This window comes from Rhagoletis pomonella, unplaced genomic scaffold (assembly GCF_013731165.1).
Source record: "Rhagoletis pomonella isolate Grant_MI unplaced genomic scaffold, Rhpom_1.0 Rhpom_scaffold_00004, whole genome shotgun sequence".
Classification (NCBI taxonomy): domain Eukaryota; kingdom Metazoa; phylum Arthropoda; class Insecta; order Diptera; family Tephritidae; genus Rhagoletis; species Rhagoletis pomonella.
In genome coordinates this window covers 62,445,152-62,460,517 of record NW_023458558.1, presented here as the reverse complement: position 1 = coordinate 62,460,517, position 15,366 = coordinate 62,445,152, and the positions used below count along the sequence as shown (strand labels likewise).

At 34.4% G+C, this 15,366-nt stretch overlaps 1 protein-coding gene across 2 annotated transcripts in view; it reads right to left on the bottom strand.

The window, feature by feature from the left end:
• Window positions 1-15,366, bottom strand: part of LOC118737940 (dopamine receptor 1) — a 122,240-nt gene that overhangs the window by 54,086 nt on the left and 52,788 nt on the right. For both annotated transcript variants that reach the window (XM_036468768.1, XM_036468769.1), the window contains exon 4: window positions 3,929-4,058. In XM_036468768.1, the coding sequence (XP_036324661.1) occupies window positions 3,929-4,058 (130 nt within the window). The remainder of the gene's footprint in view (window positions 1-3,928; window positions 4,059-15,366) is intronic.

The window sequence follows — 15,366 nt, the reverse complement described above, 5'->3', positions numbered from 1 at the left end:
GCCAAGTTTGGGAGAAATTGGTGGAGCGGTTACTAAGGTATACACATAAAATCATAAGTGGGCGTGGCTACGCCTACTTTCCAAAAATTTATAAAGTTAACATTTTTTGTCTAAAATGATTGTAAGTATCGATTTTGAGTGAATACACTTCATTAGTTACTCAAATATCGGAGTTTTCGTGGTTATTGTCCGATTTTACCCATTTTCAATACCGTCCATCCTATGCCCGAAAGAAGAACACGTACCAAGTTTCGTTAAGATATCTCAATTTTTACATCAGGTATCGTGTACACAGATAGGCAGACGGACGGACGGACAGACAGTCACCGCTTAATCGATTTCTCTTTTCATTCTGATCATTTATGTACACATTTGTCTATGTCTATCTCGATTCGTTTTGCCTGGTACAAACAACCGTTATGTGAACAATGTTATAATACCCTTGGCAGAGGTGGGCTCGGGTATAAAAATTGGTCAGTTACAAACTTCTGGCGTACCTTTTCTATTGAAAAAGTTTGCTTTCTTATATTGTAGCACTCGCGAGGTTGAATAAAAATGTTTTTAACAAATAAACTAGTTCTTTGCATTTTGATTTTCCGATTGTAAATGGCCTCTTAATGGCCTGCTCACTGTCTGGATTTACCTGTCAGACAAACCCACGATGTAGAGAATAATGGTGGCGCCCTCTCGGTACCGCTATTCCGCTCTCAGAGAATTTGTTTGTCCGACGTCACACTTGTGAAACTTGTTTATGTTTTATTTGAAAGTATTTTTCTTCTTCTTCCATTGTTGCTCGCGTTTTGGCATTTTTCTCTCGCAAATGCACCACTGAGAAATCAAACAGAACTTATTCTCAAAAAATCCTCTGTGATGGGCGCAATCTTGTATTCTATCATTCTTGCAACAAACCGACTTATGCGAGCAACGATGAGGAGCGTCAAAAAGCTACAGAGGAAAAATATGTCACTAAAGGGCTACGCTGCGATCGGGAGCAAAGCGAGCCATGTGGTACCATTATAGGGAGCAGAAAAGGGAAGCGAAACGTATTTTCCGCAATAAGAAGAGAGAGGCCGAAATACGTGAGTGCGAAGAGCTTGAAATGCTGGCCTACAGGAAGAAAGCGCTAAAATTTTAAAATCTTACCAGAGAGACAGGCAACTTACGGAAGGTTTTAACCCGAACCCGAGCTTCGAGATGATGATGACTATAACTAGGGCCGAATAGCAGTAGCGCGCTTGAAAACCAACAAACCTGCTGGAGCGGACAGCCTCCCAGCTGAGCTATTCAAGTACGGAGTTATTATGGCGCACGCCTCAACTCTTATGCAGAATGTGCTCAGATGAATGCTTGCTCGACGACTGGAGTTTAAGGGTGCTCTTCCCAATCCGTCTACTACTGCGGGATCGGCCTTCTAGTGGTAGGTTACAAGGTCTTATCGAGCATATTGTGCGAAAGATAGAAGCCCACCGCCAACGAACTCATTGGGCTTTATAAGTGTGTCTACAGACCTGGAAAATCCAGGAGATCACAATGGGCCAAACCTTGGAAAAGACCCGTGCGAAATGGATCGACAGTACCCACATATTTTTCGACATAAAAGCCGCGTTCGGATAACAATAAAAAAAAGGACGAGATAGGGCCGTGTAAAATGACGTTCAGCAATACAACCAGCTCCGTAAGAATTGGAAAAGACCTCTCCGAACCGTTTGTTATCAAACGGGGTCTCAGGCAGGGCGTCTACTTTTAATGTGACTAATAGCTGCAGAACTGAACCGCTCAGGAACAATTTTTTACAAGGGCGTGCAATTGCTGGCGTACGCCGATAAGATCGACATCAGCGGAAACAAACACCGCGAACTCTGTTCCTCTTTTTCAAAGTTTGATAAGGAAGCAAAGCCAGTGCGTCTGGTGGTCAACGAGGATAAGAAAGTTGAGAATTCTGTTTACTTGGGAGCCAGCATTAACACCGATAATAATGTCAGCATCGAAATTCAAGGAAGAATCACTCTTACTACCAACTGCTACTTTTGACTGAGTAGGAAATTCAGAAGTAAAGTCGTCTCTCGGCATACGAAAACTACACTCTGTGTTCGGTTTTTGGAATATAAATGAGTTCCCTGCGAGAAAGTTAATTTAAAAAATATATATAATATACATGCCCGCCATGCCTTTCTTTTGAAAAAAAAATTATTTGATTTAAATAAGAATCACTGAAATCGACCCAGTACATTAAGACCTTTCGGATTAGAAACAATTTTCTTTAAATTTTATTTAACTCAACCCGGCATGCAAATTTTATCCGAGGTAGGGATTGTAGCCATTTGTAAAAGATTTTGACTCCCTGGTTCTCTCAAAATGAAAACTTTTTACAAAGTAGTCTAAAACCGGTTTTTTTTTTTCAAAACGGCTAAAATTCGGTTGCCGGCTAAATCGAATTTTCTCCGGCTCTTTGCTGCCACAACCGGCTTAATCTAGCTGGAAAACGGCTAAACTGGCAACACTGCTAACGGCGTTCGAGCCCGAACCTCGCATACAGCCAGACATACAAATGTGCATTCAAGTATTCAACTTGAATCACATTTCTTGCAATCGGTGTACATATTTACCGTGACAAAATTAAACAATAACTTGGTGGAAAAGCCATATTGCTTTTGGGTCAGTATAAACGCACTAAACGTAAACCTGCATGCCACAAACACTGAAATGCCATTCTTCGGTGGACAAGAAGAACATAAGCATAAACTTTCGCCGTTAAGTTTATTTAAATGTTGGCAATATTTCATACCGGCTATTTTAAATAGTGAAGTGAAATGAAAAATATAAACAGTGGCGATAAATATGAACTCAGCAACGACACAGTGTACTTGTACTAAAACCGATTATGACGATGCATAAAATGGCAATCTGATCGATTTGCTGTCTTTCCAGCCAAGGTGATGCGCAAAGCGTCGATGAGGCCCAGAGACGTAGGCGGAAGGTGTTCGATTTTATTAAATTCACCTGGCTGCCTCTGTACGTTAATGCATATTATATATGTATATCCATGTGCAAATAAAATATACGTATATCGACATATGTAAACGAGCGTTCATCCCATCGTTTTTTATATAATAATACTAAGAGTTTCATATAAAAACGAAGCAGCGCCCATGTATACATATGTGGCTGTACTCAATCACGTTGCTTTGCTGCTGCTTCAGTTTGCACAACACATGGGTGCATGCAAAAGTCGGTGTACGTTAAAAAATCGATAAAATGCTGCCAAAAATAGGAAAATATTGTCGTATTCGCAATCAGCTCACTCACATCCTTTCACCAGCTCACTCCACACCACCAATACTTATTTCGCGCTTTCACTCCTTTGCCCGCTCAGTGGCACTATTCACGTCAACGTATCTATCTGGGTTCACCGTTCTATGTGACTAAAAAGTTTGCTGTACATTTACTGGTGGGTACCCTACTGTCAATTATTCAATCAATTTTCCGTCGTGTTAATATACGGCGTTTTGCGCATACTTATGTACTACATACATATGTATATCTACAAGTAAATGTATACATTTATATACGCGCGTCCTCCAAATTGGTAGCTTGCTGCTACAGCCATAAACCTTTGCACCGCTTTTCAATGCATACGCTATCCTTGTTGCAGCCTTTGCAACACGTCGACCAACAGTTGGCCCATCATGCACACAAAGTAATATTACTGCATAGCAAACGGTAGAGGCTGCCTTTCCCTCCATCCAGCTCTTGCAACTAGCACTTATTTTTTCGATTTTGAACACTTCTGTGGCTGTTTTACGTCTCTTTTGTAGCTGATGTGCTTATTTTTACCGTTATTGGTGGTTATATTATTCACCCATAAAATCATATATCCATATAGTTATGTATGTATGTATGCATGTACAATACACAGATTGCCACTTACCTGAGTGGGTCTTTTATGTGAATATAGCGATCCATTGAGATGGCACATAAATTTAAAATGGACGCCGTGGAGCACATCACATCGAAGGCGACCCAAGTATCACAAAACTTCGCGCCAAAAATCCAATAGCCTGCAAATGCAAAGAGTAATTCTTTTAACCGCTTATGTTAGGATAAAACGTGCATTAAGTAAATATTTGTAAAACTTTAATTTCCGTTTTTATTACAAGTATTTTTGCTATAATTAAAAATACATACTACATACATATGTAAACGTATTCGATATCTGTATATTAATAATTTGAACGCCTAATTTGTTGGCACACAAGCACAATCCGCAATTATATTGGCCCGTGGTTATAGTTAAAATAAAGTCGATTCTGAAGCAATTACGGCTTTTTGATGTAATTTTCAATGGGATATTTGTCGAAAAAGCTGCAACTAACTTTTGGGTCGACTTCATTTTGACTATAAGTACGGGCCTTAGCTTTTTTTTTTTAATAATAAAACAGGTTTTAAGTAAAAGAGCTTGAAATATTCAAGCACTCTTTACGAATTCAAATGCAGACGAGAATTGGTATATTTTGTTCTCATAGCACTTAAATTATTTTAAAGAAAATATTTTTTATATATTTTGTGGCAACGCAAATAAGTATAGATACAGTGGCGGTCAAAAGTGGATGAATGGTGTTTGGTTTTAATATTTACAATGTTTCTCAAGAAAAATTTTTTCTGTTATTTTTTTATAAAAATATGGTTCATGTTTTAACAAATATCACATAAATCACCATTTTGAACTTTATACAGACTATAGAAAGATTCCAAAAATTTTTATCTAAATTTCAAGATTTTAACCAGAATTTTTATAAAATTTTTGGGTACGCAGTCATCAGGCTTATGAAATTTTATTTTTAAATAAGTGCAAGTTTCATGTTTTTATGGAAAAAAGTGCATAATGCCGTCAACAAAAAATTTATTAAAAATCAATGCGATTTTTAGCCGCTCAAAGCCTGTACATATCTTACTAAAATTTGATAAGCCTGTTAACTGCATACCCAAAAATGCTATAAAAATTCTGGTTAAAAAGCTCGAAATTTAGATAAAAATATGTGGGATTTTTCTAAAGTCTGTACAAAGTTTGAAAGTGTGATTTATATGGGTTTTGTTAAAACATGAACCATATCTTTATTAGAAAACAAGAAAAAAATTTTAGCTTGAAAACATTGTAAATATTAAAATCAAAACTCCATTCATCCACATTTGACCGCCACTGTATATATTTGAATATTTTTCTCAAATACTCTACTTATCTTCGTCATTACTGAAAGATCTGAATCATCCGGTTATTCTGTTTTCTTTTCGGAAGTCGCGGATTTATTCGGGAGTGTCGGGAAAGAATTTTCTTCCGGTTCCGCCCACTATTTTTTGTTTTAAACCATCCATCTTTAATCGGAGTTATAAAATTTATTATATTTAAAGACTTCCACCAAAATATTTCGGAAAAATATTGAGATTTACGCGAGTTTTTATAAATAATATTAGTTTTTCAAATATTTTCCTCAAAAAAGCACCTAAAATGATGGAAGCGTTCAAGCTTAAAATGTTAAAAAATTGTATACATGGACTCAAAATATTTACATATTTAGAGGTATTTTAAAATCGGTCTAGCTCACCTAAGTAAACGTTAATATTTTTCGAAATAATTTAACCACTACTTATTTGTTTCACATGAATTTGTCTTTTGATTCAAATCAAATCGAGATTTTTTAAATTTTTAGTGCCCTTTTTCACGGATATTAACAATTTTTTAAGCCAGTTTAATTTTTTTATTTCGCTTATTACACAATGGATAGATTGTAATTTTGAGATAGGTGGTAAGGGCATTCAAAAAATGTCTGAGCCAACGGTATCAATTCACCTTTCATTTCATCATAAAATGTAATATTTTGTGTTTTAAATATTGGTTATTTTTTTGGTTTCTAGATAGGCGGCAATGCTATCATTTATTAAACTATTTTTGTTTGATAGCAATATTTTATATATTTGACTTGTGTTTGTTTTTCTTTGTAGAAAGGTACATTATTTAACGACCTAGGCCCCGTCCAGGTTCTCGTTTTGACAAATATCTCCGGATCCCATTATTATATTGTAACATTTCAAACATGGCACCACTATTCTAGAAGAAGTGTGAAATGGTTGAATGCATTAGGTGCACTCCAAAACGTCAAAATACACTCTTTTATTTCTAAGCCGCACTAGAATAAAAAGTATAAATTGCTCAAACAAGTTGAAAACTAGCATCTAACAGTGGTTGCGCCAATTTGGCATTACAATCTACTGACGTTTAGAAATGAAGGAGACTAATGCTTTGTATTTTGACGTTTTGGAATGCACCCAATTAGAGTTCGAAATTTCAGACTTTGGTATCGATACTGAGTACTCATTCTGGCATCGAGCATATGGTATCGATACTCTAAAAGTATCGATACTACTCAGTATCGGATTCATTAAAATACGTTTTTTGGGATACTAAAATTATTTTGTTCTTCAATCGTATATCTATATATATTTCCTGAAATTAAAACAATAGACATTTAAAATATTTGATTTTTATGTCATTGCAGAACTTACTTCCACGTTAGAAGTAATTTAAACGTTAAATGTACATACATAAATACACACATATTTACCTTCACGAATTTTAAAGTTTATTAAGAATTTTTGGAAACTTTGTGGGTATGCATTTTGGTAGCCTATTCAACTTTGTATAATATTGTGCAAGTTTTAATTAAAAGTCAACGGTAGTAGGCTACACGAAAAGTTGAATAGGTTACAAAACTGCATACCCTAAAAGTTTCTAAAAATTCTGTATTTTCGTGAACTTTAAAGTAAAGTTTTAGGGCCTTATTCATAAAAATAAAAAAGGTTTATAAACTGAAAAATGTATGCAAGTGTCATTTTATTTAAGCTCTTTAAGCCTACTTTATTTTTTATGAATAAGGCCATTAAACTTAAACTTATTTGGCTTATGTTATGTAACAGACTACACGAAATTTCAGTTTATTTCAAGTGATGGACAAAATTGAATGATAGTAATCCATATAAGCAAAGAAAATTGGGTTGCCAATGAAAGACAAAATTTAAAAAGTGTGTGTTTTTAAAAAGTATTCGATACTACGAGTACTTTGGAAAGTATCGAGTAAAATCACCAAATAAGGTATCGAGTATTAAAGTACTCATTTTTATACCCTCAGTATCGATACTTACTCAATATCGATAGTATCGTTCGAACCCTACACCCAATATTCGCGCTGAAAACACTAGAGAGCAGTGCTTAAGGTGGGAGAGTCTAGCTTTGTTATTGAAGAAAAAAAAAACAAAGAAGAAACGGAGTAGGGTGCAAAGGGTTGATTCCGAAAAAAGAAAATAATTTTCTTAGAAAAACTATTCAACCTAGTCCCGCCCAGTAAATTCTTCGTATCTAGTCCGGAGGAAAGTACATCTGATCTTATTTTTGTGTGATCTTTTTGTACGCGATTTTTTTTAAACACCTCCAAGCTACTTTTTGCTCGCGGTTTTTCTTTTTTGCTCGCACTTTTCTTGTAATTTAATCCTGTAATTTGGTTTACTCGTTTTGTGCATAACTTGAAACTCTACACCTTACCTAATAGAATGCTATATTTCAAAGTGACTTCAAAAGAACAATGGATTGCTATCGAAATATTTACGAAGACACCAAAAATGAAATGCCTCAATTAATTAAATTCCACTTATCAAACAGGTGGCAAACTCTCTTCAAAATATTTATTTTCAAACTACAACCTTATGTCTGAAGCCCATATCGTGTTAGATTTCTTAAAAAGATTATTCTCTTAATTCAAGTTGAATTTGACTTTTTAAACATATATAACCCTTCTACATGTAGCTTAGAAATGAATCATTTTCAAAACCTGTTCGATTGATACCAATATTGTAATAGCTCACTTAATTTATAAAATAATTTGAATTTAGCTTTTTAATTAGGTGGCAACCCTCTTCAAAATATTTTCAGACTATAACTTTCTTAAACTTTTTTCGTTATCTTCTCACCAGTACTCTACCATATTTACTTCCTCGAGTTCATGGAACTTTCAGTTTGTATGGAACTTTCACACCTCTTGGCCTATAGATCCCATTTTCATCCATAAGTATGTAATTGATTTTATATATCACCATACTAAATTTCGATACTCTAACACAAATACTTCCAGAGGAATGCAGTATGAACTATTTAGTTTATATGAGTAGTTGTCTAATCGAGATAAAAGCTATTCGATATTTTAAGTTGGGCTAAATAACACCAGAATGCACAATTTCATCATGATCGGTTGAGTAGTTAAAGCGTGAAAGCGTAACATACAAACAAATTCACTTTCGAATTTATGTTTTAGATAATATGCTGAGTTAGACTTAGGGCCAGTGTCTCAATGGCTGGTTACCACTAACTAAAGGTTAAACCTCGTTATCGACGTTATCGACTCCGTGCTATATGTTATGTAGTCGATCACGTTCATAAAGATGTTTAACCAGCAGTTATTGTTAATCAGCCATTGAGAAACTGGGCCTTAATTGAACCAACACTTACGCTTTTGGCTGTTAAAAACAACCGTTATGTGATCAAAGTTAATATACCCTTGTTCACAACTGCGCTCGGGTATAAAAAATATGAATGATGATGCCAAATTACTTTGCGAATTTTTTTGTAAAATTTCGTCCGTATCATTTCGTTTCTATACTCTTAACACTTCCAATTGCATGTGAAATCATGCCAGTTTAAGTATTAATGAGTGCAACAAAGTATTTGGTTTTATCGAGTGTAATACATTTCGTACGTTTAATAATATACAGAATCAGTTCAAAATTTCAACTTTTGGAAAACGCCATCAAAGATCGATCAATTCATATATTTGGTACAGAAAAAGACAGATAGAGAGACACATATCATTACCATTTTGAGAAGTTTACTCATCTGTTAGGCTGAACATATACTCCTGATCAAGCTTATTAATTGTGTGATGAAATCTCCAAACACGAAAATTTTGAATGTTCCTTTTGCAGCTAGGTAAAAATTAATCGAAGTACATAGTGAAAGATGGCGTTCGTCAAATATTAACTCACATTAGATACTCGGCAAATATTTATTAGCTGATGGAGGATATAAATGAAGTTGATGTGGGTCTGCTTCTCCAATGCTGATTGCTAATACTTTCACTACTTGATACTTAATTCAATTAAATACGATCAAAACGAATATTTCATGTACAGTTTTTATGTAGAGTGTGCTCTGAATAATATCATGTATTCTACTTATAAGTTTAGCGGCTGTGGTTCCGGCACAGACCGTAGATTAAGACGAAGGCGCTGGACTGATACGTTTTGTTTGGTTTTTTTTTTCCTAACTACTTGTTAAAAAGTATATTTGTGTTGAAAAGAACACAATTTGTGGCGTCCGTCTTGGTGTTGTCACCCGGGCCTTGCGGAATGGACTGCTGTGCACTGCTAACCACTATACCACAACGGCCGCCAAGTGTAGAAAAAGGAAGTAAGGCGTTCTAAAAATGAAGGTTTCCTGTCTAATCAGATTATTACATACGTCACATCCGGCCTTGCTCAGCTTTACGATTGCTCTCAAAGACAACATGTATACATACCGGCATACATATGTATATACATACATACATGTGTAGTAGTTAATGCATTGATATATTGCTAGCAAAACTTTGCATTCGTAGCTTCACATGATATCCTCATTAATTTGTTCCTTAAATCCTTGAAATGTAGATGCATTAAAAAGTCAAGAGGTGGAACAGTGGCAGGTAAAATACACACAATTTCCTTTCAGAGGCTTCACAGTTAATAAATGTATTATACATAAAAACATCATTAATAGGAAATTAAATTATCTGATAAGGACAAGCGAAATATATTTACATACATATGGATATATGCATGTACTTACATACACCATTGTTGGGACGTGCGTTCGCGTGTGCGTGTTTGTGGACGAACTCAGCGCATATCCAATAATGTGTGCTCATTTAAATGACAAAGCATTTTCTCTTAACACAGCCCGGTAAGTAAATAAAGCTATTTACTCTTCAGTGATAAAATAAAATGAAAAGGAAGCGTTACGTTCCTTAAATGTTAACCGACAAAAAAGAAAAGTGTATGGAAAAGCGGTTAACCGAGTGGGGAAAAGGAGCTGCAGGGCAATACTGCATCTATTACACCACATTTTTATTTTAAGTTGGGATGCTGCAATGAACGTGCTATAATCGAATTTCGATGCTCCAACGTGTAGGTAAAACCAATGTCAAGAATAACGGAAACTTGAAAAGGCACGAATAAAGAGATCCTTTAGCGGTAAATGTAATAAATGACTTCCTTACATGATGATGACAAAATAAGCTGGGTTGTGAAAATAAACAGCAGTTTATGTCCTTTCAAAGGTAATCTAAAGCTGTGCTAAGTATGTAGATACATGTATGAACGTTTGTATTAGTATTAAAAGCATGGTGAGAAAACATGTATGTATGCATGCATTCAATACAATACAAGCACATGTATATTTGTTTGCATGTGGCTTTTATTACATTGCCTTCAACGAGTTTGTTCGTGATGTCCGGTCTGTAAAATTATTTGTAATCCGGGCAACATTAGTGCTAAATTTCTACTTCCACAATGTAACATTTTTGCTACTCACTTTGCTCTCGGACCGCATATTCCACACAACAAACATTGATGGATATTATTGGCGATAATGCAAATAAAAATGCGATTCTTAAATAGAGGGAAGCTTAATAAGTCAGTACCTTTTGCTATATTGCTTCTGTCAACACCTGACTGTTAGTAAGCCACTGCCAAATTATTAGTAAGCTGCGTCGTATACTATGTAGTTTGTGTTTGACAGTTTTTAGTTTTTTTTTTGTAGAGGAAATTTGAAAAAAGATATTCGGGCTATGAATCCCATCCCTACCTCATTCACCATATCGAGCCCTAATCGCCAAAATAATGTAAGCGACATTTTTTTTTTCAAAATGTTCTTTTGGATGCAGAAATATTCCTAGAGCATCTAGATGCATCTCTGCATCAAAAAGAAAAATTTTAAAATAATGTCGCTTACGTTATTTTGGCGGTTAGGGCTCGATATTTTGCCATATGCCTATGCCGGTGTCTAGAAACAGTCCTAGACGCTCTCGATGTTTGCAATCAATCACTGTACCTAAAGGTGTACCGATTCTTGCCGATAGGCGTAACTCTTCCTGTGACAGCTGCTTCAAGCGAACGCTTAAGCTTAAATCATATTTACGAAGTAAAACTGGGGAACAAAGATCAAATGGTTTTGCTTTACTTAAAATCCACAGAGATATGGAAGTTACGAATGAAGAAATAATGAATACATTTTTTTCATTCAAAGACGAAGCAGTCGAGAAATGATATTTAAAATTTTTTCATGCATACATAAGTAATCACTCCAATTTATTAAAAAAAATATATATTTGCCTATTTGGTGCAACTGATTAAATAGAAAAAACAAATTTGGTACGTGTATTTCTTTTTAGCTAAGGACGGATGGTACCTACTGAAAATTCGCAAAATCGAACAGTAGCCACTACTACCTTCCAGGTATGTTCCAAAAATACATGAACTGCGATATTTCAGTAACTACGAAAACTTAATTCACTTAAAGTTTATTGTACAGTGATGTCTTGAGGGAAAATAAAAATCGTATACATTTTGGGAAGCGGGCGTTAATGGTTGTATGTTTTGTTGGTATCAAAATCAGGGTATTAGTTGAACTGCCCATACACACGGTTGAGTAGGTTTATCTGCTTTAATTTGAAAAAAAAAAACACGGGAAAATGAATTTAGGCTCAAATTCAAAGAAACAAAAGTTTTTTCATAATCGTAATAGGAAATCATTAAAGCATTAGCTAAGTGCAAAAACTCAACTTGAAACTTGAGTAAGTGATAATTATTTTGGAATACTTGGATAAAGCTTTTAGAAACTTTTGGCAAAATTATTCTACTTAAGTTGTATGTAAATAAAAAAGGTGAAGGGTTAATGCACCGCTTGAAATTGCCTTGATATCATCTTAGAATCTTCGAAAAGGAAGTGGATCAGAGTTCGTGCTTTGTAGAAACAAAAATAAGAGCAAATATTTTAAAAATATTTGTTTATTTCCACATAGATTTCTCCCCCCTTTTGGTTTGGTTGAACAGAGTAAAGCTTTTACTTTGTTTACTTCTTTCTGCTCTTCTTTTTTTTAAACTTACGCCTCCTATTTACGTAAATTTTCCTTACTTTCAAACAGTTCTTTGAAATATAATTTGCATTTCAAAGAAATAATATTATCTATGCATAAGTGAGTATGAAAGTGAGTAGCATAGGCGAGCTTTATGTACATAATAGGGATGTTTCGAATGTCATACTTGCGCGAATGTGCATGCGAAAAAAATTTAGAAATTTCATACGAAATTTCAATTTGTAAACGCTTGTCAATAGCATTTTCAATCTTGATAATTTACAAAAAAAAAGCTTTAGATTTCTGTGCTAGAATTCCAAATCTTGATAAATAATAAAAAATTGACAAACTATACACATTTTTTATTTATCAAGTGCACATAATCGGGCTGTTAGAGCCATTTCAACAATATTAGAGTGGAATTTCTGCCCATATACCCATACGCATTCGCAAAACATTCGTATCATTTGATGCGAATGCGAATGTCGATGCGAATCATTCGCATAACAAATGCGAATGCAAATATTCGCAACATCCCTGGTACATACACTCACAGATAAGCTGGAACATTCATACATACATTCATATTTATGTATGTGCTTTGAACATTGTGCGAAACATTAAAAAAGTATTTGCACTTCGTTTTCGTTTCCTTCCATGCTCACATCCTTCTGGGTAGAACAGAGTGCTAGCGAACGTGCTTTATTCGCTTAAACGAAGCTTTTGAAGCATGTGGAATATAAATGTGTTACCTAATAAAATTTAGGAATTAATTAACAAGAATGAAAAGTCTAAAAAAACTTTTTTATTAATTCTTTGAAGGTTATCAAAAAAAAAACAAATTACTTAGAAAAAATATCACGTCTCTTGAAAATCTACAACTCCGTTCTTCAGACAAACATTAAAGAAAGTATAGTAACCTATCCCGAAAATTGATTTCAGATAAAACGTTATCAAAATCGTATAAACCAATTTCCCAAAATCTATGCCTTTTAAACCTTCTTAACAAAATAATAGCAAATCGGCAAATAACTGCCGATAAGTGAGTAATACGTGAATAAAATCTACAGCAAATACTCTACTTCGTTTAGACTACATATGTACATATGTACTTATATGTCTGTATCTACATTTTTTTTAAAAAGTTACCTAACTATTAATTATACTTTAAGAAGGCTTACCACAAAATTGGTGTACAGTCAGTAGTCGACCAATTTGTAGTATGGAAAGCGGTCCTCAAAACTATCACCTACATGGTTTCCAAAATAAGATGTCAAATTAAAACTCTTGGACAGCAGAAAAATATGCAATAAGCTTTTACCTTTTTGAAAAGAGTTGCCAACTTTTAAAAAATTTCATTCAAACTATCTAAAAAAACATCAATTATTACAAAATGGGTATCAGTGGAAAGGGTTTTGAAAATATTTGTTTCTTAACTTAACTTTTGGAGGGTTGCCACCTTTTTAAAAAATCTAATTCAATTTGAATTAAGAAAATGAATTAGGAGAAATATGTTTCAACATATGGGCGCATAACGAAAGGGGCTTCAGAAGGTTGCCGTTTGAAAATATTTTGAAGAGGGTTGACACCTTCTTGCAATATCGAATTTAATTAACTTATGCAGAAGTTATATGAAATGTCAAAATAATGATGTGAAAAGGAGGAGTATCAAGTCTTTAGTTTGAACACACAAAATATTTTTGAGGTGTTGGAACAGGGCTGCCACCTGGTTAAAAATTATATTCAAATTATTAAACAAGTTAAATGAATTATTAAAATAAAGGTATCAATCGAAAGGGGGTTGGAAAATCTTTATTTCTGAACTATATTTAGCGGGGTTGCCACATGTTTAGTTAATATAATTCAACTTAATTCATCAGTAGATTAAAATATGTGTCGCAGAGTTAGACGAAAAATATTAAAGAATATCTTAGCGCGAAACTACGTTTCAAAAGGGCTGCCACCTGTTTAAAAGTCGAATTTAACTATATCTATATATATAAAACGCGAAAGGACTTTTTCTCCAGGTCATCCGATCTGAACCATTCATTTGATTTTCAAAAATGAGGTATCAAATTAAAGGGCTTGATATGTAGATGTGCAGTAGGCTTTTACTTTTCCGGAAAGAATGGCCACCGTTTAAAAAAATCAAGATGAGATTATTTATAAATCAATACCTTCATATCCCCACCCTTCACTCGATTTTCAAAAATGAGGTTTCAAATTAAAAGGCTTGGTTGCAGATGTGCAATGAGGTTTTACTTCTTGAACTGTGAGTGTTGCCCCTGTTGGTAATTTACAAAATCTTCCCCCACAGGGGTCCAGACTAAAGAAGTTTAAAAAGGTAGTAATTTGAAAATGTTTTAAAAAGGGTTGCCACCTGCTTTAAAAGCCGAATTTACTTATAAGCAGTATTAAAATAGGGTGTTAAACGAAAGAGTGCTAAGAAATCTTCAGTCTAAACATCAAAATTTTGTTTGATGGTTTGAAGAGAGTTGCCGGCTGTTCAAAATTTTAAATTTAAATGAATTATTAAGTTAAATAAATTACTAAAAGAGGTGAATTAATCGTTCATGGGTTTGAGAAGGATTTATATCTGAACTGTTTAGGAGAGTTGCCAGGTGATAAAAAAATTCAATTCAATTTAATTCTTCAGATAACTGAATTTTGTGTCAAAGTATCAGGCGAAAGAGCTTTAAACGATTTCAGTTTAAAAATGCTTCGCAGAAGGCTGCACCTGTTTGAAAAGCCTAATTTATTTAGGTTTTATACAATTTTAATGAAATATTAAAATATGAGTGGCAAAAGAAAAAGTTTTAATAAAACTTAAGTTTGAAAATATTTTTTGTTAGGGTTGCCATCTATTCGATTTTTATTTTGAGCGATACAGTTCGGTAATTGTGTTATCAGCTGTCTCGATGAAGTCAATTGGCCCCCTCGGAGCCGCGATTTCTCGCCCTTTGACTTTTTTGTGCCATGCCGTGAAGGACCGATAAAATGCGAACAATCTATTAACGATTCAGGCCTTTAAGGCGTATATTGGGCATTTCTTACGATAGAGCCAGAAACCATGAAAAAAGTCTTGGTGAACTGGGTTAACAGGATACGCTACTGCGAAGTCACATGATGAAATCGGGTTCCATAACTAATGGAA